The sequence below is a fragment of the Schistocerca americana genome, chromosome 2, assembly GCF_021461395.2.
Source record: "Schistocerca americana isolate TAMUIC-IGC-003095 chromosome 2, iqSchAmer2.1, whole genome shotgun sequence".
In the NCBI taxonomy this organism is placed as follows: domain Eukaryota; kingdom Metazoa; phylum Arthropoda; class Insecta; order Orthoptera; family Acrididae; genus Schistocerca; species Schistocerca americana.
In genome coordinates this window covers 873,881,455-873,907,054 of record NC_060120.1, presented here as the reverse complement: position 1 = coordinate 873,907,054, position 25,600 = coordinate 873,881,455, and the positions used below count along the sequence as shown (strand labels likewise).

General features: G+C 39.2%; 1 protein-coding gene across 1 annotated transcript in view; it reads right to left on the bottom strand.

The window, feature by feature from the left end:
• Nucleotides 1–14,426: 14,426 nt before the first annotated feature.
• LOC124594513 overlaps nucleotides 14,427–25,600 on the bottom strand; it is a 66,045-nt gene continuing 54,871 nt past the window's right edge. The window contains exon 2 of the mRNA XM_047132886.1: nucleotides 14,427–15,154. Coding sequence (XP_046988842.1) covers nucleotides 14,427–15,154 — 728 coding nt within the window. The remainder of the gene's footprint in view (nucleotides 15,155–25,600) is intronic.

Below are 25,600 nucleotides of genomic sequence, written 5' to 3'. Positions count from 1 at the left end.
CAACGCCGAACCTGGGTGCACGAATGGCAAAACGTCATTTTTTCGGAAGAATCCAGGTATTGTTTACAGCATCATGATGGTCGCATCCGTGTTTGGCGACATCGCGGTGAACGCACATTGGAGGCGTGTATTCGTCATCGCCATACTGGCGTATCACCCGGCGTGATGGTATGGGGTGCCATTGGTTACACGTCTTGGTCACCTCTTGTTCGCATTGACGGCACTTTGAAAAGTGGACGTTACATTTCAGATGTGTTACGACCCGTGGCTCTACACTTCATTCGATCCCTGCGAAACCCTACACTTAAGCAGGATAATGCACGACCACATTTTGCAGGTACTGTACGGGCCTTTCTGGATACAGAAAATGTTCGATTGCTGCCCTGGCCAGCACAGTCTCCAGATCTCTCACCAATTGAAAACGTCTTGTCATTGGTGGCCGAGCAAATGACTCGTCACAATACGTCAGTCACTACTCCTGATGAACTGTGGTATCGTGTTAAAGCTGCATGGGCAGCTGTACCTGTACATGCCATCCAAGCTCTGTTTGACTCAATGCCCAGGCGTATCAAGGCCGTTATTACGGTCAGAAGTGGTTGTTCTGGGTACCGGTAATAATTTCTCAGGATCTATGCACCCAAACAACTTGAAAATGTAATCAGATGTCAGTTCTAGTATAATATATTTGTCCAATGAATACCCGTTTATCATCTGCATTTCTTCTTGGTGTAGCAATTTTAATGGCCAGTAGTGTAGATGACTGCATCGTCTGCAAAAAGTACGTGGCTACTACTAATATTGTCTGTCAGGTCATCAGTAATACACGGCATAAACAGCACAGGGTTTCGTCTGCAATTACTTCTATATTTGTCAATGACTCTCCAACCCAGATAACACACTCCATCCTCTCTATGTAGAAATCGTCAAACCTATCACAAATTTCGTATGACATCCCATATGATCGAACTTTCGATAGTAGGTTGTGCAGAGTCATATGCTTTTTGGAATAGGAGATATATTTCATCCGATTTTCTCTGTCCATGGCTTTTAGGATGTCAAGTAAGAAAAGTCAAATTGTGTATCGTATGACCAATATTTTCTAAATTCTTTTTGATAGGCCCATAGTAGGTCTTTCTGTTCGAGATACCTCATTACTTTCGTTCTAAGATTCCGCGGTAGATGGATATCAGAGGTATTGGACAACAGTTTTGTGACTTACTCCTTCAACCCTTCTTGTGGACGAGTGTGACTTTTGCTTTCTTTCAACTACTCAGTAAAGTTTTCTGTTCACTGGATCTACAGTTTGTTATGATCGAAGGAGGGGTCAACTCTGCCGCTAATTTTGTATAGAATGTGATGGAGATTATATAGGGCCCTGCAGCATTGCTTCGTTTTAGCAGCTTCGGCTGGCACTAACACATACTTCGCTATAGATAGCAGAGGCTATTTTCTTACTCCCAGTCTTCTGTTCAGGTGTGTTTATTGTATTAATTTATGTGAAACTCAGGCACTCAGCACTGTTTTCGACATGATATGTCACCTTAAGTATATCCTGTTAATATACCCCAGCATCCTCTAATACGGTAATAAAAAGGCTGCCAGGTTCATGTAAAACGTAAAGTCAAACGCTAAATCGCTAAATATACTCAAATTAGTCACAGAAATTGTCAGACCCAGGTGTAGGTCCATTGAATCACCAAATTAGATTGAAGTTACATGCATCTAGTTCCACTTATTGGGTATATGACTTTGTACAACAGCCAGAATATTCCACACTCCTTTCTTATGTTCAGCTGAGATTCATCCCGAAATTATGAGTGTGGTACAAGTATGAAAATATTTTGTTTTAGCACAACTCTTCTCTAAGTTACTGAAATTATTTATATGTGTATGCAGAACAACGGTAATCTATTTTTAGCTTAGCACTCAGGCAGCCCCACATACAACGTGCTACTCCAACACACATTCATGTCATCGTCAACACATGGCACTCAGCAACAAGTATGCAACAAGACCTATCTATGAACAGGTTTTTCAGGACCAACTATGCACAGAACACCCTTCAGTTCCCAGTGGTAGCAACTTACGGAGATTTCACATGCACAATGAGTCAATTTCATCTGCTAACAGGCAATATATCTTACGCCTGATGCTGGAAAGTGCTGTATACGATATATTGATACAGAAAACTCACGCCAAGGATGACACGGATCATTACAGAAGAGGAAGCTCATATGGGTGTGTTATGGTTGGGGCCATAAATCATAAACAATGCAGCGTTGCAGTACATATCAAATCCCATCTCACTGAATACAAAGCAAGTTATGAAGACAGAATAGCAAATGCCTTTGTTCTGGCTGTAGAGATGGTTGGCACTACAATTGCAAATATTTACAAGCCTCCGCAAGCCAGTTGGCCATTTGACGTTTTGGAAACAGGTTGTTACTGTACCTATTGGAGTACCTAGGTATATTAAAGGTGGCTACAATTTTTATAAAACCAAGACAAAACTGAAAAGTTGTTTATTATTCCCACCAGTGGTTACATAATCCTTAGACACGGAATTAGTAAGCATATTTAATACCTACACACACTTTACATCCCTCAGCACATTTGCAACGAAACTTCAAACAATTCAAAGAATATACAAATTCAAAGATTTTAAATTTCCAAACGTACGTGGATATTACTGCTTCTAAGTTGATACAAAGATGTTACATTATTATTTATACATAGATGCCATTAGCAGAACCGTTTGTGTCTGCTGACTTCAGATGAATCCTTAAGTTGTAAAAAGGTTGTAACTTTTATATATTACTTTATCCATTAGAAGTGGTTGATGAAAACCTACGACTGTGAACACTATAGGTCTGTTTCTAACATAACTTTTTCTGCTTCAGGTCACAACTTTGTTTTTGTATACATCTTGCACGATATGATACGGGAAATGATTCCCATACTAAAGTGCGTTTTTCAAGCACTATGGCGGCTATTCGTGATATGTTCAATGTGTGAGGTGCTGGATGGTTCCGTTGTCTTTACTGTAAGTTTTGTCAGTCTGTTTACTGGGTACTCATTATTCATTGCAACTGCTCCGATTTTGTCGACGTCTTATGTTAGTGCTTTGAGTTTTAAAGGTTTTCAATGGAGCATACCTGTGTGTTTGGATGGTGTGATGATTTGTGTACTCTGGTATTCGTGTAGGTTGGTGTCCAGTAAAAGTAACACTTGTGTTCCTGTTGTTCATTAATAGTTGTCATCCCTAAGAAATTTATGGAAGAGATTGTTTCATGTTCTGTTGTAAAGTTAATTTTATTATGAAGTGAACTGTACACTGTAAGAAGTTCTTTGATCTTTTGTTCCATAAAACAGGAGAAGGTTATCGTCAATATATCCCCTGTAATAATTTATTTTTTCAGAAAGTTTACTTCTACCATTAGCAGTTAATTTTCTAAGTGGTTTATTATTAAGTCAGTCTGCTAGCTTGACATGTTACCTATATCTAAGATTTCTTTCTGTTGGTACAACTGACAATAAAATGAGAAATGTTTATGGGACAGAATCAGTTTAAGTAAACTGAGCAACTCTAAAATCTATGAAAAGGTTAGTTTTTAGTTTAATAAGTTTCTTCCCAATAATTTCGGTTGTTGCATTGACAGATAATTTGTGAACAAATTAACAGTGTCATTATATGAGGCAAATCTCGCTTGCCTTGGAATATTTGTATCTTATATATGATAGCTCTTGTATATGTTTTATCGAATATGTGGATCTGAATGTGGAAAATATCGTAAGGATATTATTTAATAGCTGGGAAAGACTGAATGTTGGTGTATTCTCAGAGTCAACAACGAGTCTAGTTGGCGAATAACGATTCTGGATGTTTGATGTACTGAGTTTGGGGTTAGCTGAGTTCATTAATGTCCATTTTTAATGTAACAATGGATTTCTTCATAGCGATATTCTTCAATAAATGCTGCATAGAGTTATTGCTGCATCAAATTTGTGCCCAGTTTCAAAATTTTGGCAGATTCGTCTATTGTTACGGTCAAGTGATTTCAATAAGCCATTAGGAATTTTATTTAGTCGACTTAATTATGTTATGGAATCATCACAAAGTGACAGAAGTTCCATAAGGTAGCAGAAATTTGTTGATGTCTACAGCTGAAGAACATAGTAATTTTGCAAACATAGATAAACATTACTGAACAAAGGCCTTAAGCAGAACATCAAACCAAAGTTCCATCACCATAACATAAAAAACTTCACCGTGAGCCTTAAGAAAGTTGGAGGTATGGCCAACGTGAACCATAATGAATAGATTGTCTTAGCACATTGTGTTGCATTGTATTGTATGGAACTGGGGACATAGAAAGACTTCGTCCAGGCAGTAGAGCTCAGTGGTTCACAACCAGACAACAGGTTACAGCAGTACACTCACCTCACTGCCGTCCCACATGGAGTCCATGGTTATTGTGCGGTTTGGACCCCGGTTGACGCCCCTGGAAACGTCTCACACCAGACAAGTGTAACCCCAACGTTTGCGTGGTAGAGTGATTTTGGTCTACGTGAACGTGGAGAAAGGGATTGCACAGCAATCGCCGACATAGTGTAACTGAGGCGGAATACGGGGAACCAGTCCGCATTCGCCGAGGCAGATGGAAAACCGCCTTAAAAACCATCTACAGACTGGCCGGCACACCAGACCGCGACACTAATCCTCCGTGTCGATTCGTTATGGGGACTGGCACACCTTCCCTCACAGAAAGCAGGGCGTTAGACCACATGGCTAACCAGCGGGCTTGTCTTAGCACATAATATGAATGCAATTATCCCACAAGAAAAGTAAAACGATGTGCCAGTCAGTAGTGAGAGTGTTGAAACAGTTGAAACATTAACTTAATGAACATGATGATATTATTATTAAGGCTTCTCTTCAATGATTTGGACATTTTACCTGATCATCGCAGTTCATACTACATATTCTCTCATAAAATTAGTCATAAATAATCCATCACAATTTGAGAAGAATAGTGATATCCATACCTACATCATTAAATGAAGAAACGACTTTTATTATCCGTTATTAAAGCCATCAGTGGCTCAGAAAGGAGGTCAGCATGCAGAAACAAACATTTTTGATTATTTGCCCAGTAGTATTAAACATCTGACAAGTTGCAGAGCAAGTTTTGGTTCTAACCAATATTTTTCTCCTGGACACTTCTTCTATTCCATGGACAGATTTCTATTTAAAATTGGCAGCCTCTGATGAAAAAGAAATATTTTTCATTGTAGCAGCACGAGTAAGACTAAGAAGTGTCTTCACTGGGACTGGCACACCTTCCCTCCCAGAAAGCAGGGCGTTAGACCACACGGCTAACCAGTGGGCTTGTCTTAGCACATAATATGAATGCAATTATCCCACAAGAAAAGTAAAACGATGTGCCAGTCAGTAGTGAGAGTGTTGAAACAGTTGAAACATTAACTTAATGAACATGATGATATTATTATTAAGGCTTCTCTTCAATGATTTGGACATTTTATCTGATCATCACAGTACATACTACATATTCTCCCATAAAATTAGTCATAAATAATCCATCACAATTTGAGAAGAATAGTGATATCCATACCTACATCATTAAATGAAGAAACGACTTTTATTATCCATTATTAAAGCCATCAGTGGCTCAGAAAGGAGGTCAGTATGTAGAAACAAACATTTTTGATTATTTGCCCAGTAGTATTAAATATCTGACAAGTTGCATAGCAAGTTTTAATTCTAACCAATATTTTTCTCCTGGACAACTCCTTCTATTCCATGGACAGATTCCTATTTAAAATTGGCAGCCTCTGATGAAAAAGAAATATTTAGCAGTGTAGCAGCACGAGTAAGACTAAAAAGTGTCTTCACTGATGTTAACACTAATTATGTATCATGCATACCTGTAAATCTACTCAATTTACATTATTTAGATAAAAGAATCATTCAAATTATCTATGGAACATGTAATTAACTAACTAGCTGATTCATGAAACTCCAGTGACGTCCTTCGTACAGATGACTACGACGAAACAACATTATTGAACTGAACGTTGATCCAACATATCGCTACATATCGCAACACATTGCCGCTTTCCACCACTGAAGGGGCATGTTCGAGTTATTTGCTGTGGTGCACTATGCAGGATGTCACCGGCATGGTGTGCGAAGTGCTGTCAGGTGCCTCTCTGGCTGCTGATGGGCGGCAGAGTAGTCTGCCAGAATGAGGACACTGATGAAAGCATGCACACCCTGAAGAAGTGGACTGATGTGGTTCCATCAACAGTGTGCAGGCTGAAAGCAGTTAGGTTGCAATGGTCAACATGGGGTATAATCAACTGTTACAGTCATCATGGGGCTTAGGCAGCAGACAAGTGTTTTTCTTTTGCTATCCAGCTGAGATGGCAGCTGACATACAGAGAGCAAGGATGGAGGACAGTTTCCACTAATATGATACAGAGCAGAGCATATGAAGTACTTGTGGTTAGGAATAAGCCATAATTTCACTTTCTTGGCACTGACAGTTGTGAGTTGTCTTAATGATTAAACTACTGTGTCCTCCAGGTGCAAGGATTACTGACTTTCAACCCTGCATAGTTTCTTTCAAGTAAATAAGCACAGTAAGGCTATGGAAAGTTTTGATTTTGTCATAATGCTATTGCAGTGTACTTGCATAGTGAGACCAATGTGCCACCAGAGTGGATCATTGTTTTTCTTGAGTTTTAAAATTCAATACACTCTGGTAACCACATTGTTTGTTCTGCACTTTCTTTGTGGATTTTGTAATAGGTTATGTAACGATATAGACTGCTGGTCTACCTGTTCTCTGCCCAGGATACGGTTAAAGTGCTGATTTTACTTTGCTGTGGATTATTCCTTTCAGCTATTCTGCTTGTTGCTTTTGTGTTCTGGTGCACCCTTGAAAGGTCATTTGTATATATCATGTATACAAATATCATAGGATATGTTTTTGTTGTATGTTCATATTGCTTGTTTTTGGAGATATTGTTATTTTGTTATTCTGGGATGATTGCTTATTTTTGGTTTCTTATGTCAGTTGTTATCTAAAGTTAATTGTCGTAAGAGGGTGAGTGCAAGGGTTTGTTGAGTTTATTTATGCACACACTTGGACACTGTAAATTATTTAATAAAGCAAAGGTTTATTCAAATCCTTCACTTGGACAGGCTTCAGAGAAAGCATAATTCCAGCCAAAACCTGTGCCATAGCAGTATATTCCAGAAAAACCACACAGGAAATGATTAATCATTGTAACTTCCTTTTATGAAAACAAGAAGTTGCAACTAATGAATGCAACTAATCCCAAATTCAAGATACAACCAAAGCCCCCAAACATTACTCACCAATAAGATTCATTGTTGACTCTGAGAATACACTAACAAACTTTAATATCCTTACGATTTTCCATGATTACACAGAGCGTCACAAAATACTGCTAACTTAATAAGAAGCATCATTATGAAATGTCACAATATATAAATCAGAGTAACAGTTGTCCTGTATTTGACATAGTTCAAACTGGAAGAATTTTTCATACACTCTGTGAAGAGCACACTGATGCTTTCACGTCTAAACACATTTCAGATCCTGAGTAGCTAACCAAATGTACATGAACAGACACACCAGTGACGTACAAAACGGTCTAATAGAACTCTACACAAAAAACACTGCTAGAAAACGTGATCTCTTAGAACAAACAAAAATACTGTTGCACAGAGAAACATTTTCTGAAAACATGTTAAATGAACAAATTAAATATAATAGCCACGGTTCTTTCAGCAATCTCAGAAGATCATTTTTCCTAAAGAGGCAAAAATGTAATAGAACTTTTAAAACATAAGGTCACATCTTATCTGCCAAACTGAACTGCCTGACCAATAAAGTGAAGTATCTTGAAAGGGAGAAGACAGCAAAATGAAACTTCATGGGTTGAGAAGGTATGTGAGTTTGTATCAGTGTTTACAAAATATTAGTAAAGAACTTTACAATATGAACTCAGTTGTTGGTATAACGAAGTGACCTCTCTGGCTTAGATACCCCCACAGATTTGGTTGGCAAAGATGTATCCTCTTCTGATGCAATCTGGACTACAATTTTGTTAAATGGTCGTTGACATACTGGATTCTGGCATTGGGATAGTGTTGTCGTCGAATCTGGTTCCACACAAGTTCTATTGGGAACAGATTTGGAGATCTTGCTGGTTACAGGAGTACCTCAACATCATTCAGTTACTTCACACAGACACGTGACATGTGTAGAGAGCAACATGCTGTTGAAAAGCTTGACTAGCCTGGAGAGAGCAAACTTACTTCACCCAGAAGTCAAGATATCCAGTATGGTCTTTTGTAATTCTGTTTTTGTAGATTGCTATGCTATCGTAGATTGTTGGCTGAACTTCACTGGATAAATTTTACGTAAATATCCATAAATGTTCACAAAAATTATGCATTTACTTACATTCCTTTCTTCACTGTTATCTACGCTAAGAAGAGAATTTAAGATTCTGGGAGGTTATAAGAAAAGCATCTGATATACAAAAGAATTTACTCATTCCCTCCTTCACAAAAAATTTTAGTTTGCTGAAGTGAAAAACAGTAGCAGCCGAACAAATCACTGTTCTTTAACAAAAAGTTAAACAAGTACGAACCAGATCTCTTCCAGACGAACTGCAACCACTTTCAAGAAACTTCTTAAACAGCTACAAGCACTGTGTTCTGATCCTTTCTGACCCTCTACAGCAGGCATCTTACTAGAATCCTGTATTGAAGAACACCGCTCCATGTGAGTTTCCATTCTTTTTAATTTCACGCCCTGTAATAAATGGGCGCAATTTCCTCATACAAGTAGCCTCCTTTCATAGCGCAATGATGCAATATAGTCATACCAGTATTTAAAATCATTGAACCATACCCTATGAATGAAGAGTTAAAATTATTACTGCATTATCGCATTGTAAAATTAGTTTAACCATCGTTTTATGATGTTTTTGAGTACCAAAATAACCCTAAAATTGTTTCAGTGTGCAAATTTATTTACGTGATAAGTTTACTTCTTTCTCGTTTTATTTTCCAGAAAAGAGCTTGTGATTATAGTTAGTGATCAACATTAAATGCGAACATTTTAAATTAGGCTTTACCGTAATTATTACTGATAACAACTGAAACACACGTTTACCGTTAGAAATCAAGATTTATTTTATTTCTTGATTCACAAGTTTCCACGTTCATCACCATAAGGATTGACATGAATTACTATGATGTGTGTGTACTGAGAGTACGACTTAGGTGTAACCTGCAGCACCGAGTAGTAGCAGAAGACGAAAAAACTTTGTTTTAGTACATGAATGAAAGTTCTTGGAGATATTTAATATGAAAAAAAATATAAACGTAAAAATACTACCAGTGGTCACAGGCTCCTTTTTCTGTCGCGATTGTATCACATTCAACATCACATACACTTTGTAAACACTACATTAAGCAGAAATAGCATCATGATTACGGGGAACATGTGAAAACTAATATTGCCAACACTCACAAAAACAAAACATAAAATAGTTGGTGTCTTTAATTGCAAAGATGATTAGAAATATAAACACAAAAATCTCTAGTGGTCACAGATACTTTTTCTGTTGTGTTTACACAACATATACTCTGTATACATGTTAAACAATTGTGCTACAGACAGTGGAAAGATATGATAACAAATTTACTTGTTTTCTTTTATGTTAAACACACACAATACCAATGCAAAAATGCACATACAAATGAACATATATAAGTAATTCTAGTGATGATAGTGACAATGATTTAGATTCAGCCACGAAAGTGCAAAGTGATGTTTCAATTGTATTAATAATAACGGTCATAAAGCTGTTGAGTACAATGCAGCTCAACGAAAACTGATTAACTCCTACAGTTTGGCTTGAGAGACAGGTTGGTGGCAGATTAAGGAACGTCGATCTGATACAAGTCATCAGTGAATTTCGAGAATTTTCCTTGGTTTCCTTCACAGCCTGCTCAACGGACGGACTAAATAACCTCGAGGATAGGGTACAGCGCTGTTTCTCTCCCTTCTCAACTACTGCTTACCTTTCATGTCCTTCGACTCTTACAAGTGTATCTACGACCAGTACTCTTACGTCCATTATGTATATTTCCATACAGGGGAAACATTTTACTTGAAAGTCACTTGCCGGGTGTCGGCGGGTAGACACCATATTGCCGTATATGCAAGTCAGAAGGAACATTACATCTTAATTCGGAACAACACAGGCACGGCAATAATGCACTTGTCCGGGGCACAGGACAAGCTGATTTCAAGGAAAATGTCTCCTCTGCATGGGAATGTACGTAATGGATGTACCAGTACAGGCTATAGAGACATGGTTGATGACGTATGAAAATTTGAGCTTGGCACTGAGTCGCGTTCGGACAGTCTAATTGTAAGGCAATCGCTCGCGATAAGCGGGAAATACGTCACACCATTATGCAACTGTTACTTTGTTCATATTCGCAACAGCGAATGCATTTCATGTATTTCACAAAAACCTTAATCGCAGCAGTGTCTGTTATTTCGGACATGCATGCTTGTCCGACGGAACGATGCATCGTAATTTGGTGTAACACAGGCGACGCCATGTCGTATCCCCTTGACCCAATGCTCCCAAACCGATATTCCACTATTGTATCCCAGTATCATATCTCAAAGTAACGCGAGCTTATTTTAAAAAATACCATTCCTAATATGAAGAACGACGAGAATACGTGATATTGCGAGTGTCTAATGGCACTGCAACTTTTCAGGTGGGAATCGCATCACAGCATGCCAAAAGGACGTGTGCGAGTAGCTCATCACAGTCTTTCGGACGTTCAGAAAGATGGCATAATTGGTATGAGCGGCATGTGAACAACACAACAGACATCGTACAGGTATACTGCAGTCACAGTACAATGAGTGGTGACAAAATGGGCTCAAGGCAACAGTGTGCTGAAAAGAGTAGGCACGCGACCTTCCAGAAGGAATCACGACGAAAGGGCCGTGGGATTTTTCGGCTGGCTCTGACGAAAAGATAAGTGAACCAGGTAATATCCAGGAAAATATTACAGACAGAATGTCACCACGAACGGTCGGGAACGGATTACTGGAAGCCGGATTTAGTTCCATTGTTGCCAAGCATCTATTACCGCTGACACCATACCACAGACGACAGAGACTTTTTTATGGCAACCATAACGACGCGAACGTCTCCGTAGACGACCCACTAAAACATCACTGGAAGCAGCGATTCTCGAGGTTTATTACTCTCCAAGTAGTGTTGGGAGCTACTGGCTATGACATCAGCATTGATTTCGTCATAGTCGTAGGGAAGGCTGAATGCGCGACAGTCTGCGGTAAGAACAGAAAACCCTGTTATCATAGCTTTCATGGTTGGAGTACAGAAGTAGCATACTCCAGCAGGATAATGCAAGACCCCATACTGCATTTTACACCATACACATCTTGAGGAAAGTGAGAACCCTCCAGTGGTCTGCCTGGTCTCCTGATGTGTCACCCAGAGAGGGGGGACACAATGAGAAGACTTAATTTTTACACCACCTTCCTGCCACTGATCAGCTTGTGCACGCACAGCATGTATTACACGAAATTCCTCACGTGGAGAACACGGCAAGTGTCATAACCCAATTCCCCAGAAACATCGTTCTTTGGAAGAGGGGTCAAATTAGGCGAGCATGTGTCTCGGCTTATCCTAGATACTTGGTCGGTTTTTAAAAAACGACGGTCAGAGTTCCCGAGGTTTTTTCGAGGTACTGTATCTGGATTTAACCAGGTGATATCCTCCGACGACATGGTGACTGAGTCGCTAGTATCACGACACCGTAATTTTGAGCCCCATGATCGAAATCGGATCATTACTTTCATTTTTGTTTTTCAGTTATATACCATTGTCTGTAAAAGATTACTAAGTGAATGTTTCCCAGTGAGTATTGATATAACTTGTCCTAGTTCGTGTACTACATGTATATCAGGTGAATGAATCAGAAGCAAAAAAAAAGAATGAAAAAATTATTTGAAGTATCTCCTGTTGTGTATATTAATTCATAAGCAAAAGCAAGCGCCAGTCTGCTGTAAAGTGGCCCGTTGTGCGTGGTTTGCCGTTACATTATTGCCAACGCGTGAAGTCTTCAGCATTATTAACGACGTTTCTTTTTCCTGTGAGATTCATGCCGAGAAATGTCACTGTGCCAAACCTGACTTCATGTGATGCTCGTGTTCGAAACTTATATATTCAGAATGTTTCTACGATAGGTATCATCCAAGGGAATGCATCAAATCTTCCTGAATAATAAACATACGAACAAAATATAATAATTAATATTAGAAGTGATATGAGAGTGGAATATTAGAATATGAGAATTTAAAAAGATTGCACCCCTCCCCCCCCCCCCGCCCCCCCCCCAACATACCATACGTACACATACTATCTAATAAATGCGTGACACTTACTGTGAAATGCAGGTGTAATTTTACAATTAATATAATGAATTTCTATAGCATAATTTTCTAAGAAACATTCGTGTAGCAACTTTTACGGACAGGCGTAGATAAATGAAAACAACAATAACAAAATAAACAAAACAATAACGTGGTTTCGAATAGGGCTCAAAATTAAGAAACTCTGAAGCCAGGCACTCGGTCGCCAAATTTCACAGTAAAATCCTCGAAAATACCTTGTAAACTTTGACCGTCGATTTTTCAGCAACGATCGAGTATCTATGGATAATCTAAGACACGTGTTCCCTTATTCTGAATCCTCTTCGACTGAGCGAATTTCCTGGGAAACCGGTGATGGCTTGCTGTCTTCTCCTCGTCATTATGACTTTCAGAAGCTATTTGTGCCTGCAGGGGGTATGCTGACAGCGATGATGGACATAACGTTCGAGTGCTGGTTTAATCATTCGATATCTGTTGTGCTAAGATCATCTCCACAAGTCTGATAAATATCGGACTGGTGCCTCATGATGTAAAACACTGCCTTGGCGTCAGTGTAGACTACATGGTTTCCTACACATTGTAAAGAAACACAACTACTTCCTGAACTGCAGTACCCGTTGCCACATATAACTAAATGCCAACACATATGAGGGGTCACCCAAAAGATACTGAACTTATTTATTCACGTTATAAGTACAGATCTTCATTCCCCTTCAAAGTTCTCTCCTCTTGCAGTAATACACCTGTCTAATATTATAGTTCATTTTTCAAAACAGTTTAAATTCAACATTTTTTGATGATTGATGGTAGCTCTGTCGTTTTTATCTTCGCCTCACCAACATCAGCAAAACTCTTTCTTACATGTCTGTCTTCATTTCAGGAAATAAAAAAGGCGCATGGGGCAAGATCGGCTGAGTATGGGGGGAAGGGGTATGAGAAACATGAGTTACAATATATTTTATCAAGAATTGTCGTACAGACAGGCCTATGTGAAAACACCCAATTTCGTGAGGGAAAAACCAATCACCAGCCTGCAACAAATCAGGCCACTCCTTCTTTTGGAAAACACGTCGCGGCCCTTCTTTCAGAGCACCACGTGCTTCCATGCGAGCTTCTTTTTATTCTGGGACCAGTAGCTGTAGCAAGAATTTGCAGCCACTCTTTTCATTCCGAAATCTGTTGCAAATCACTTTTGATAGCTCTTTAATGGTATGTCGTCGATGACTGAATGAAAGTTTTCAACATTTTCATGTGTTTGGGCCGAGGAAGGACGACCAGAACGAGGTTTGTCACCAACTGACATTTCACCATTCTTGAAACGGAAAATCTAATCAAACACTTGAGTTTTCTCCATAGCATCGTCATTGTACGCCATTTTTAACATTTCAAGAACTTCTGATCCCCTTTTCGTGGCCAAACATCTGTTCAGAAAAATGAACCATTGCAAAATCGACGATCACAGTAAACAGTTGTCACTGTAAACTCTGCCGAAACAAGTCCCTAGCATCTTCAGATGTTCAGATGGGTGTGAAATCTTATGGGACTAAACTGCTAAGGTCATCAGTCCCTAAGCTTACACACTACTTAACCTAAATTATCCTAAGGACAAACACACACACCCATGCCTGAGGGAGGACTCAAACCTCCACCAGGACTAGCCGCACAGTCCAAGACCGCACCGCCCCAGACCGCTCAGCTAATCCCGCGCGGCCCTAGCATCTTCAGCGACGACACTCGGCTTACTGTCTCTGGAATGGTCGCTCTATGCACTCCAAATCATAAAAGTCGGTGCTACAAAAGCTCTGTCACCCAGCAAGTTAGTTCGGTTTCTTTTGGTTATTCTCCCTGAATAAAAGGTTGCCAATTAAATAGTTAATTGAGAGAAATCTGAGCTAATATGACTAAGTATGTGATGGTGACGCAGAGAGCGGACACCAGCAGATGGCGGTCGATGGTGAGGAAACCGGCAGCCTTGAACGACAGCGGGCGAGAGGTCAGCACTTGCGTCAGCAGCGGCTCCATCCCCGCGCTGAGAAACGGCCGCCCCTGCAGCGTGGCGACCCTCACCACCAGGTCGCGCGTGCGCTCTGCCTCGTCCACCGTCGCCGAGCAGGAGAGCACCACGGCCACCAGGTTCAGCAGGTGTGACGTCAGCCACGTTGCCGCTGACGCCTTGGAATTGTTGACCACAGTGGCGTGGCTCTTCTCTGGCGCCACCCACAACACCAGAAACTCGTACGCGCCATAAATGAGAGCAGAGAATGATGCCGTTATGTGAAGGACCAAGCTGATGCCGAAGTGGCGCTGGAAAAATTCTGCTGCCCGCTGGAGAACTGCGTGTGCGTGGTGCAGCCGGTCCACCCCGAGATGGGATACCAGCGCCGCTTGTCGAACGTAGCCCAGGAGGATACGCGAAAAGTGCCTATCACCGTGAGGAGTGGCGGCGATGAGGATACTGTCGTTGAGTACACGAAATCTCTCACGCAGTTCGAGTACAAGTGTGGTGATCTGCAGTAGGACGAGGGATTCCAGGCCTCCAAATAATGCATACAGTATCCACAGTACTACGCGTGTATTCTCAGGGAACCGGCGAAGATAAACTGTAGCCAAAGAGAATTCCACTGCTCTTAGAACAAAGGAAACACAGCACAAAAGTAAGCCGACGAGTTTTCCTCTTTTCTGCTTTTTGTACTGTACACATCCATCAAAGTACTCGAGAGATTCAAGAAACAATTTCAGGTCTTCCAACATAAAAATTGTACTACATGCAAATGGCCAGAGTACTCTCGAAGAGTTGAGTAGTCTCACTGCGACATCTACGAAAACGGTGATTTTTGGCAGTTCCTGATAAAGTTTGAGCATTGCATACATGTCCACGCCTAGCGTGGTAACCGCTAAAAGAAAAAAAGTATTGGACTTTGCTTTCACCACTTTAAACATCACTGACGACTCTGCTCTAGCCGTTTGTTTGGAAGGCATTAGCCCTACTATCTCTAATACTGCACATAGAGGTTTGGGTACAATATAGAAGTCACCAGCATGCATTTTATGAAAATTTGCGACTCGCAATCAGCTACCTACGAATTTTATTTTCCTATTTCTTTGTTATACAGAAGACAGATATCCCTCCAGCAGACACTGTACACTGCAGCTAAGCGTGCTCTTTGTGCTTCTGAGCAAAACCTGCCAATGCATGTCAGACCTTTATTCCCTCTTATACTGGTTTGGAGGAACAGCAAGCGTTGCGCTGTCATGTTAATTGATTCCTTCCTGAAGGCACTTTCTTGATTAGGCCGCATTAAGGATATTGTGTCTGCCAATATGGCAGAATTAGCGCTCGGAATTTTAAGCAATCTATATCAAACACTGAAACGTCCCCTTTGAACAATTATACCAGACTGTGCTTAAACTGACACACAATATTTTGTTAGCGCAACGCAATCTGACTTTCAAAATTCCCTACAAAAGAATGGCCCTGACTAACATTAAACTATACCTTTCACAAATCACTTACCTCACAAAAATCTTCGCTGCTCAAGCTACTGCAATACAGCGAGCGCCACTACTGCCAGCTAAATAAAAGATTCAAACTATGGAAGGCACTAACTACTGATAGGGATAGTTGGCAAATGAAAGATATTAATAGAGAACAAACAATGTATTTACCTTGACATCATCATGTATAAATATAGCAGTTCATGACAAATTTCAAAACTCCGCCATCTCTCTCCCCACATCCACCACTGCTCGCGGCTCACCTCAAAATGCGCAACGCTACGCGCTGTTCACATCCAGCTGCCGCTGCCCAACACTACAATGGCGAGTATTACAACAATGCAAAGCAGCCACAGACTGCACACAGCACAGCCAGTGATTTTCACACAGAGGTGGCGTTACCAATAAAAAAACCTAAACAGCCTACTTACATAGAGAAAACATAAACAGCCTACTTACATAGCCCCCATGCTCCCCACAAAAAAATTTTACAAATTTTTTTTGGGCAGTGGCCAATAATGATTTGATAACATTTTTCATAATTACAATAACAAAGAAATCAAATGCACACACTTATTGATACTATGTTGGTCAAAAGCTCAAATTTTCTCACAGTCTATAAAGACAGTCCTGATCATTCATCACAGTGAAACTGCCATTTCTTTTCTCAAAGTCTGAGCAGTAAAAGACAATGCACACGGAAGTAGTGGATTTCCATGCAGTCTTGAAGAAGTAGTGTCCTTCCATCAGAAAGACAGTGCTGACTCTTGACATGCTGACAGGTAATGGGCCACAACAGAGCAAACCCACAGCAGAGTCAGTCGAAATTTTGAAGAGTATTGGTAGGTCATCACAGAGCAGACCCACTGTAGTCCTGGTAGAGATTACGATATTGGTGGGCCACCAGAGGTGCAGACCCACTGCAGTCCTTGTAGAGATGATGGTATTGATGGTTGATGTAGACCCACTGTAGTCCTTGTAGAGATAGCCAACAGCCATCTGTTGTGACTGTGCAGGTGCACAATCACCATTGAAGAGTCTTGCGGATAATACAGCTAGTCCATAACCACCACTTGTGCACTCACAAAGTTTTTGGAATTGTCCTTAGAACCAGCAATGCTGTTATCCAGTCCCTTGCTGAATTATTAACACATGTGCAAACACTATCAGTCCCTACTTCTCACATATTGTCCATATACTATGACCAACGGAAATGTGTGCAGTGAAATGAATGCTTACAAGTTAATAATAAGATGAACTGGTGTCAATTACAATTTTATAACATAAGAATACAATAACAAAGGTACAAAATACATCATTAAAAACATAACAATACAGATAACATTTGTAGTAATAGGGGCTTTACGAAAGAATAGAAATAAACATATACATCAGTGTTACAGGAATTATGACATAAGTAAATACATAAAAGATCAGAATAACTTTTGAAACATCAACTTTACACATGAGCATTAAAACAAAACAGAATTAATAATGTCTAACATCTTTACAAAGTAAATAACATATTATTAACGCAAATTATATTTATTCCTCATCATAGTTCATGTAGCTGAGTATGAGAAAAATTCTACAACAAAAGTCTGATGAGGTAAACATATAAAGACAGGAAGAACATATATACACAAGGGTACCCAAACACATAGTGGGATAACACAAAAGGAAAGGACAGGGTTTGTTTCATTGCAGTATTTTGCAAACAAAACTTTCTTTGCTTCTTGGAGATCTCCCTTCATTCATCATTATTCCCAAAAGTCCTATCTAAGCCTGCCTTCTGTATTTCGTTCACATCCTCTGTCAAAAAGAGTTTTTCTCTCTGCTTTCTGTATTCTGTTCTCATCCTCTGTCAATAATAGTTTTTCTCCACTGTACAGTATCCTTTTTATTTTGCCAGACCATTTTCTGATAGCTTCTCAATCCATTTCTTATAAATTTATAATAGTTAGTTTCTTATATAGTCTCCTCTTAAGCTAACTTAAATCTACTGAGCTCAGATACTAAACTAAGGGACGAGGCAATGCAGCAGCACATAACAAATTAACACAAACAGCAATGCAAAAAAAATGGAAAATTGCAAAGCAAGCTACAGTAAATATAAATTACCAAGCAATGCAACATTACAACTAATATGAGCCAATGTACAGTAGCAAGAAAAATAAGTCAGTAGTAAAATTAACTTAACAGAGTAACACAATTTAAAATTCAGTAGCACTATGCCTGGCAAACAGCAGCAGCAAATATAAAAAATATAAAACTTATATCTATACATGACAAAGCTCAAGCAGAAAAAATATTACAGTAAAAACAAAATGCAGATAAGGGAAATGTATATTCACATCTTAATATCTATGTAATTAAAGTGGTGCACCACAACAACTGATTGTAAAAAGAAATATTAGCATGTACTTGAAAAGAAAATTATGTGTTACTGTTACTAGTTCCTTCTTATTGTTCTTTCCTTTCCAAGTGCTCCTTTTTTAAAGAATGTGGATCATAAAATAATTATTTAATAGATCTGTTGACAGAAAGTGTTCACATTAGCAAATGCATTTTATTTTATAAAAGCAATGCTGCAATACAGCTGGAAACCAGATATCAAGTGAAATAAGCAACTACAAAAAGCAAAGCATAAAAATATCATTCAATAGTCATGTGGCATTTCGTAAGTCAGTAGCTCTCAACTCTCATAGAAAGACACTTGTCATAATCAGGTGTGCAGATGTACGAATATTTCCCATCAATTCATAAGCATTGCAATAATTAGCACAAAGTACGAGTAATCATATGTTTTCAGGTAATGAGCGTGTAATATTTGCGATGCTTTCTACAAAGGAATGTCAATAGCAAGGTTAATGGAAGTAATGAGGGTGTCGCATTTGCAATATTTTCTCTAAAGGAATGCCAATGGCGAGGATAAAGGCCTGCCTTTTTTCTTTTTTTTTCTACCTGTGCTTCCGGAAAGGCACACCCTAATGGCTTGTTCTCCAGGTGTTTGACACAGCTGCATGCCCACGACGCATTACGTGCAGGTGGTCACTTAACTTTCTTACGGAAATATTTACGACACCAGTTTCCGCTACAGTGACAGTCTCACATAAAAATATTTCACAGGTCAAGAATTAGCGTTGCAAATCTGTAGAAAGAAAATCCTATGAATATAACGTTGTCCAAAAAATTTTCGCCGGCATTGTGATACATTCACGCATTTACACACACTTCATAACTCTTAATGTACGATTCTTGGTTTCCAACATCCTTTTTCACAAGTCAAGAGTCCCTACCCACTATTCATTACTCCTTACCTTATTACACATATACGTATCCATCGACACTCGTCAATATTTCGTCATTATAAATATGAAGCATAATCAAATAACTCATATAGCCTCAGCCTATTAATCGTAAACATACCTCAGCAGCATAATACACATCGTCGTCGTAAAAATAACATCATAACACCTCAGTCAAATCTCAAAATCGCCGTAGCTTCCTCCAATAATTAAAAAAATTCTCTGCTCATGTCAAAAGTGTCATCTGCCTCAAACGTACTTTAAAAATCATGAATCCATACCAAATACATCATTCAAAGCTCTCATAGTATCACAATGGTTCCGAAAAAATATGAGCATTTCACAAAGTACAGACAAAATACAATTTCATAAGTGTGAAGTTATCCAACTGTGTAATTGCGTAAACATCAGTCACTGATGTAATAAAAAAAGTTTATCTCTCAGTTACATGATCAGATAGCTGTGTAATTTGTGTGTTAGAGAAATATGGTACCGATGTGTAAAGTTGTATAAGCAAATACCATATTAGCTAGGGTTCCTTGTGGTTGCCAAACACATGGTACACAAAGTAGGCGTATACCCCCCTGAGGATTAATGTAATTAGACCCTCAGGTGTTACAGATTACAGCAATAGAATGAAATATATCACGGAAAACTTCCTTTGTAATTCAAAAATCTTGAAAAATAAATGGCTTAAGTACAAAATCTCTCAAATGCGTGTCCTGTAGCGCTAAATGTGCGTCTTGCTGTAAGATAATTCTGTGGAAGTGTCGTACTTATCGTCCTCCGAAAGCCAAGTTCTGCAGAAGTCAATGTACTTACCTCATGATAAACAAAAGTGAAATGCTTTATGTATAGATATCTTAGTTATTACGCTTATTGCCGTGATGAAGAAAGTACTGTGCTGTAACGTATTGTTGTGCTACGGAAAAGACAATCTCATTGTTGCTGTACCACAAAAGTTACTACTAAAACATGTTTTACTTTCCAGAAGAATTCAGAAAAACTGTGCAGATATAAAACAGAAACACTGCAAAAGCAACATTGTAAATTGTCACTCATTAGTAGCGTCGTGATAAAATCGTGTAGCTGTCACATAAACTAACCACTGTGCCATCTGTTATCTCACTGAAAGTACTTTAAATCCAGAATATATTTTCAAGTAAACCAAAATGTTGCATTAAAATCTCATTAGCAGTACTGGTAAATGTTATAAGCATGTAAGCCTTATAGTCGTTCCATAATCGTGCAACTAACAAGCAAGAATGTACACACACAATAACACTGTGACGTCTGTTCACTATAACAATGCATTCGTCATTTCTGTTTAAGTGAGTTCTCTTGGTTCTTGATTGGATATTTAACTTCAAACATTGTTGTATGTTAACAGATTCTACGCCTGACAAAGCATATTAGTAATGTGAAGCGAAAAATTTTATGACAAAGACTAAGTTAAAAAGCAGATTATCTTTCAATAAATGGTTTTACATGTGAAACCTGGTGTAAACCTTTACTCTTCATAGTACTCAGAGTTTGAACTTGAATGCAATTGTCATGCGGTATACGTCGGCAAAGAATACTGGAATTTTTCTCAAGGTTAGCGTCTATGTTATTTTTCTCTGAGCCAGCCGGCGCACGTGGGTGCCTGCGGCGCGAGTCATTGTCTGTCTCTTTGTTGGCGCGCGTTGTTATTGGGATTAGGAGACCTAACTTCTACAAATTCGCCTTGCCGAGAGGGCCCAGCTCTGTTAGAATCCCGCCAGTTCTGATGGAATTCACGTCTGTCGTTTTGTGGGTAGTTTACATAGTTTCTTGTTTGTCGGTCATGTGGTGGAGAATTTCTCCCTGAATCGTAACTCTGCGCCGAACTGTTGCGTCTGAAGTTATTCTGCCTCCCTTGATAATACTTGTTTTGGTTCCCATATTGTCTGTTTCTCTGATTGTCTCTGTGATAGTCATTACTACGGAAATGCGATCTTTCTCTGTAACTATTATTACTCTGCCAACGCTTGTCGTACGGGTGGTGTCTATTTTGATCACGATTTGCGTTGTAAGAATAGACCAGTCGTGTCCAGTTATTGTTTCTGTCGTCACGGAATTGTGACGGATGTGACCTGTAATTGTTGTGTTCGTGGTTTCGCGTTCCGCGATTGTCAGTGTCACTTTCCAGTTCTTGTAACAGTCCCTGAAAAGCTTCAATGTCGTCTTTGCAACGTCCTGCCAAAATAATATGTCGTAAATGTTCAGGTAATTTGATTAAGCAAATGCGGATGAGTTCTGAGGGGCTGTATGGGTTTGTCAGGTACTGATTCTTGTGCAACATGTCTTCAAAATATTTCACAAGACTGGAGAATTCAGATTGTTCGAAATGTTTCATCATTATGATGTCATGTTTTACGCGGTCTTGTGTGGCTTGAGACCAATATGCTGAGAGGAAGGCATGGTAAAATTCTCCTTCACTATGGCAATCGTGAATGACCGATCGCATTCTTACAGCTGGTTCATTCTCTAAGTAGCCACATATAAATTCTAATCTGTGTTCCAACGAGGAGGAAAACAATGAGAGAATTGATGGAGCCATGCTTGTGGATGAATGTCGTTGCCAGAATTCTTAAATGTTTTGAATTTATGTGTAGTAATGAACAGCTTATAGTCAAAATCATCATGTCGGCGAGTCGCATATCGGTCATTGTTAGGTCGTGTCGGCCGTTCCATCTCAAAATTCGGTGCACATTGCCAATTTCTTTCATAACTTCTGAAATGCCCTATGTTATTATTTTGCGGCTTTTCCGTATTTCTAAGTCCCTCTTCCCGTGTTGGAGCGCGAGTGTCCTCTGAAATACGTAATTCTTGTATTACCTGTGTCAGCTGATCTTGTACTTCCCGGATTTCTCTTTTGTACTGTGTATTGATTTGATTTTGATTCTGTTTGAATTTCCTAATTTGTTCACACTCTTCTGTGTCAGTGAAGGCTACAGGTCTTGTGTCATTCAGATCATCATCTACCTTTGTAGATAAGTTAGTGACCTGATCCGAAAGTTCGGCTACTTTCTCCGATAGTGTACTTATTTCTTCAGTGTGTTTTTCTGAACCAAGTTTCAGAGTATCTACTGTGTCCTTAAAGTTTTCCTGAGTTTTTGCAAATTGCGTAACCGAATCGGTAGATGCAACTGAGTCAAATTTAGCTTGCAAGGTCTCATGATTTTCATGAACAATAATTTGCAGTTCTTTTATGGCTGCTTCGTGATTCTGTAATGCCTTTTCATGCCGCGAAAAAATAGGTTGAAAACGCTCACAAATTTGAGTTTTTACGTCATTACAGACTTTTTGACATTTCGATTCAATGTTATGTAACTCAGTAGTTAAATCGTCACGCATTTGTTCAAGAGTTTGTTCCAATGAGTCTAACTTTTGAAACTGTTGCTGTGTTTGTCTCTGATTTTGTTCCAGTGTGTCTAACTGTTGCTGTGTTTGTCTCTGATTTTGTTCCATTGTGTCTAACTTTTTAAGATTTTGTTCCACTGTGTCTAACTGTTGCTGTGTTTGTCTCTGGTGTTGTTCCATTGTGTCTAACTTTTCAAGCTTTTGTCCCATTTGTTGCATTAATTGTAATAACAATGCACTGGTGTCTGAAACATGTTCCTCAGTGCTTTTCGGCAGTGAAGTTGCACCGGCAACATTCACATTTTGACAAGCGGAAAATGTGTCTTGACTCATTTGAGAAAACGGTGAGAACCCAAAACCTGAGTCTACAGTATTTGCAATATTGTGTTCTGTCGTTCCCGATTCCCGAGGCGAGCTGTTGCCGACCGATCGATCGATAATGCTTCCCTGTTCACTACCTGTTTCACTGTCTACACCATTATTTGACGCCCGCTGCATTTCCCTATGCACAGTTACCAAATTACTACTTTGAACATTAGTAAATTCATTACTCTGCGGCGCTAACACACTGCCTTCGTCTTCACTGTCATTTCTCAGTTTACTTTGGAGCCTAGTATTACGTTTTCCACACGCCATTATTGTCACAATATTTCACACGACAACACAGAAAAGCACAATTTGAAGAGCAAAATAAGAGAACACATTAACATAGCACTGAAAATAATATTTAGTTAATTGCAAGCGCAGCTGCGAAAAACTTGCTGCAAATCTACATGCATGCCACAACTGTTTTACTGTACAACAATGAAATACTGCAACTACAAAGGAGATTTTCTCTACAATTACGCGCTAGCAATAAACAAAAGCCACAGTAATTACACAAACTACAAGAAAAAAAATCAGAAGATTCCAGTGAGGTATCCTCGGCTAAGGGTCGACATATGAAACGTCCCCTTTGAACAATTATACCAGACTGTGCTTAAACTGACACACAATATTTTGTTAGCGCAACGCAATCTGACTTTCAAAATTCCCTACAAAAGAATGGCCCTGACTAACATTAAACTATACCTTTCACAAATCACTTACCTCACAAAAATCTTCGCTGCTCAAGCTACTGCAATACAGCGAGCGCCACTACTGCCAGCTAAATAAAAGATTCAAACTATGGAAGGCACTAACTACTGATAGGGATAGTTGGCAAATGAAAGATATTAATAGAGAACAAACAATGTATTTACCTTGATATCATCATGTATAAATATAGCAGTTCATGACAAATTTCAAAACTCCGCCATCTCTCTCCCCACATCCACCACTGCTCGCGGCTCACCTCCAGCTGCGCAACGCTACGCGCTGTTCACATCCAGCTGCCGCTGCCCAACACTACAATGGCGAGTATTACAACAATGCAAAGCAGCCACAGACTGCACACAGCACAGCCAGTGATTTTCATACAGAGGTGGCGTTACCAATAAAAAAACCTAAACAGCCTACTTACATAGAGAAAACATAAACAGCCTACTTACAACACCTATTGGAAAGTAGACCAGTCTCCAGTGTCGAATTTGCACTATCGATTCAGAGGCACCGTATATGATATTTATAATCACGTGGTGTAAACTGAACAGTACCTGGATAATCTGCATTACGATACAATCATATTTCATGGTATAATAATTGCAGAGTATTTAATGACAGGTCTCCCCTTCCCACAACATAATTAACGATGTTTTCGAACCCTGGACAGAACATTTCCGACCTGTTTCTCTTGTCATGACAAGAAAACAACTGAATAAAATCAACTTTTAAATTAGGGATTCAAATTTTCAGTCTATTTTTTCCCGAATAGGATGCAGCACTTATGGATAGTCAATGAAGAGAGAAGATGCAAGGTGAAAGAAAGTTCAGAAATAGTGTTGTGGATCCTTTTCAAAATTAAAAAGAAACCAAGGTAGAATCACAAATTAAGGAATATGAACCAGATAAAGAGAAAAGGAAATTACTTTATTGTGACAAGTATAGCGACAAGAAGCAAAAGCAAAGCAGGTTGATATCAACAGAAATTCTGAAGAATTTTTACCGCCCACCCGACAACGGATAGTGAAAAGACTGGGACCATATTTACAGAAGTGTCATAAATTACGCGGGCCTTACGATTAAAAAACACGCTTTATGCGTGACCATCATATTCATTTCTAAACACAAAGTGGTATTTTTGAGCCGTCTTCTTGTCTAAATTCAAATTTTTCTCCCATAATTAACCTCTCTGTTTCAGTTCGTTAATTAAAACTCCAAATCGTAGTCGATGTTTAATTGAGTTATCCCTCTAGATTTGTCCTCATTCTTACCAGCTCTCCTAAAGAACACAGTACGTTTTAACTCTTTGTCAATCTTTGGATCCTTAATGGGTTTTCCATTGCATATAAAATGGTATAGTAGTAGATAATCGTTATTATCATCTTACTAGGCATCACTACATTCAAAAATCTTTTCAATAACTCGCAGACACTGGAAAAAGAATCAGAAATGTTTTCGTAAACTAGTTTTCTTTAATGTTATAGCTGTTAAGCCGAGTTCTGCTTGTCCTGTAATGATGAAGTAGCTGTGGTAATTACGCATCCACGGTAATCCATTCGGACAGACTTACTGAATCTCTTGTTTCTTGTTTTCTCCTGGGAAGAAAGGTATACATTGTGTGTGGAGGGGTGGAAGTCAGCAGAACCAGCTTGAAAACAGCAATCATATGTAACTGCAGGATATTACGGAAAATGAAGCTGATGTAGAGATTCAACAGTCGCAGGTCGAACTACACTGCCTGACAAGAAGAGTGTAGCACCCAGAAAACATGGACGCATG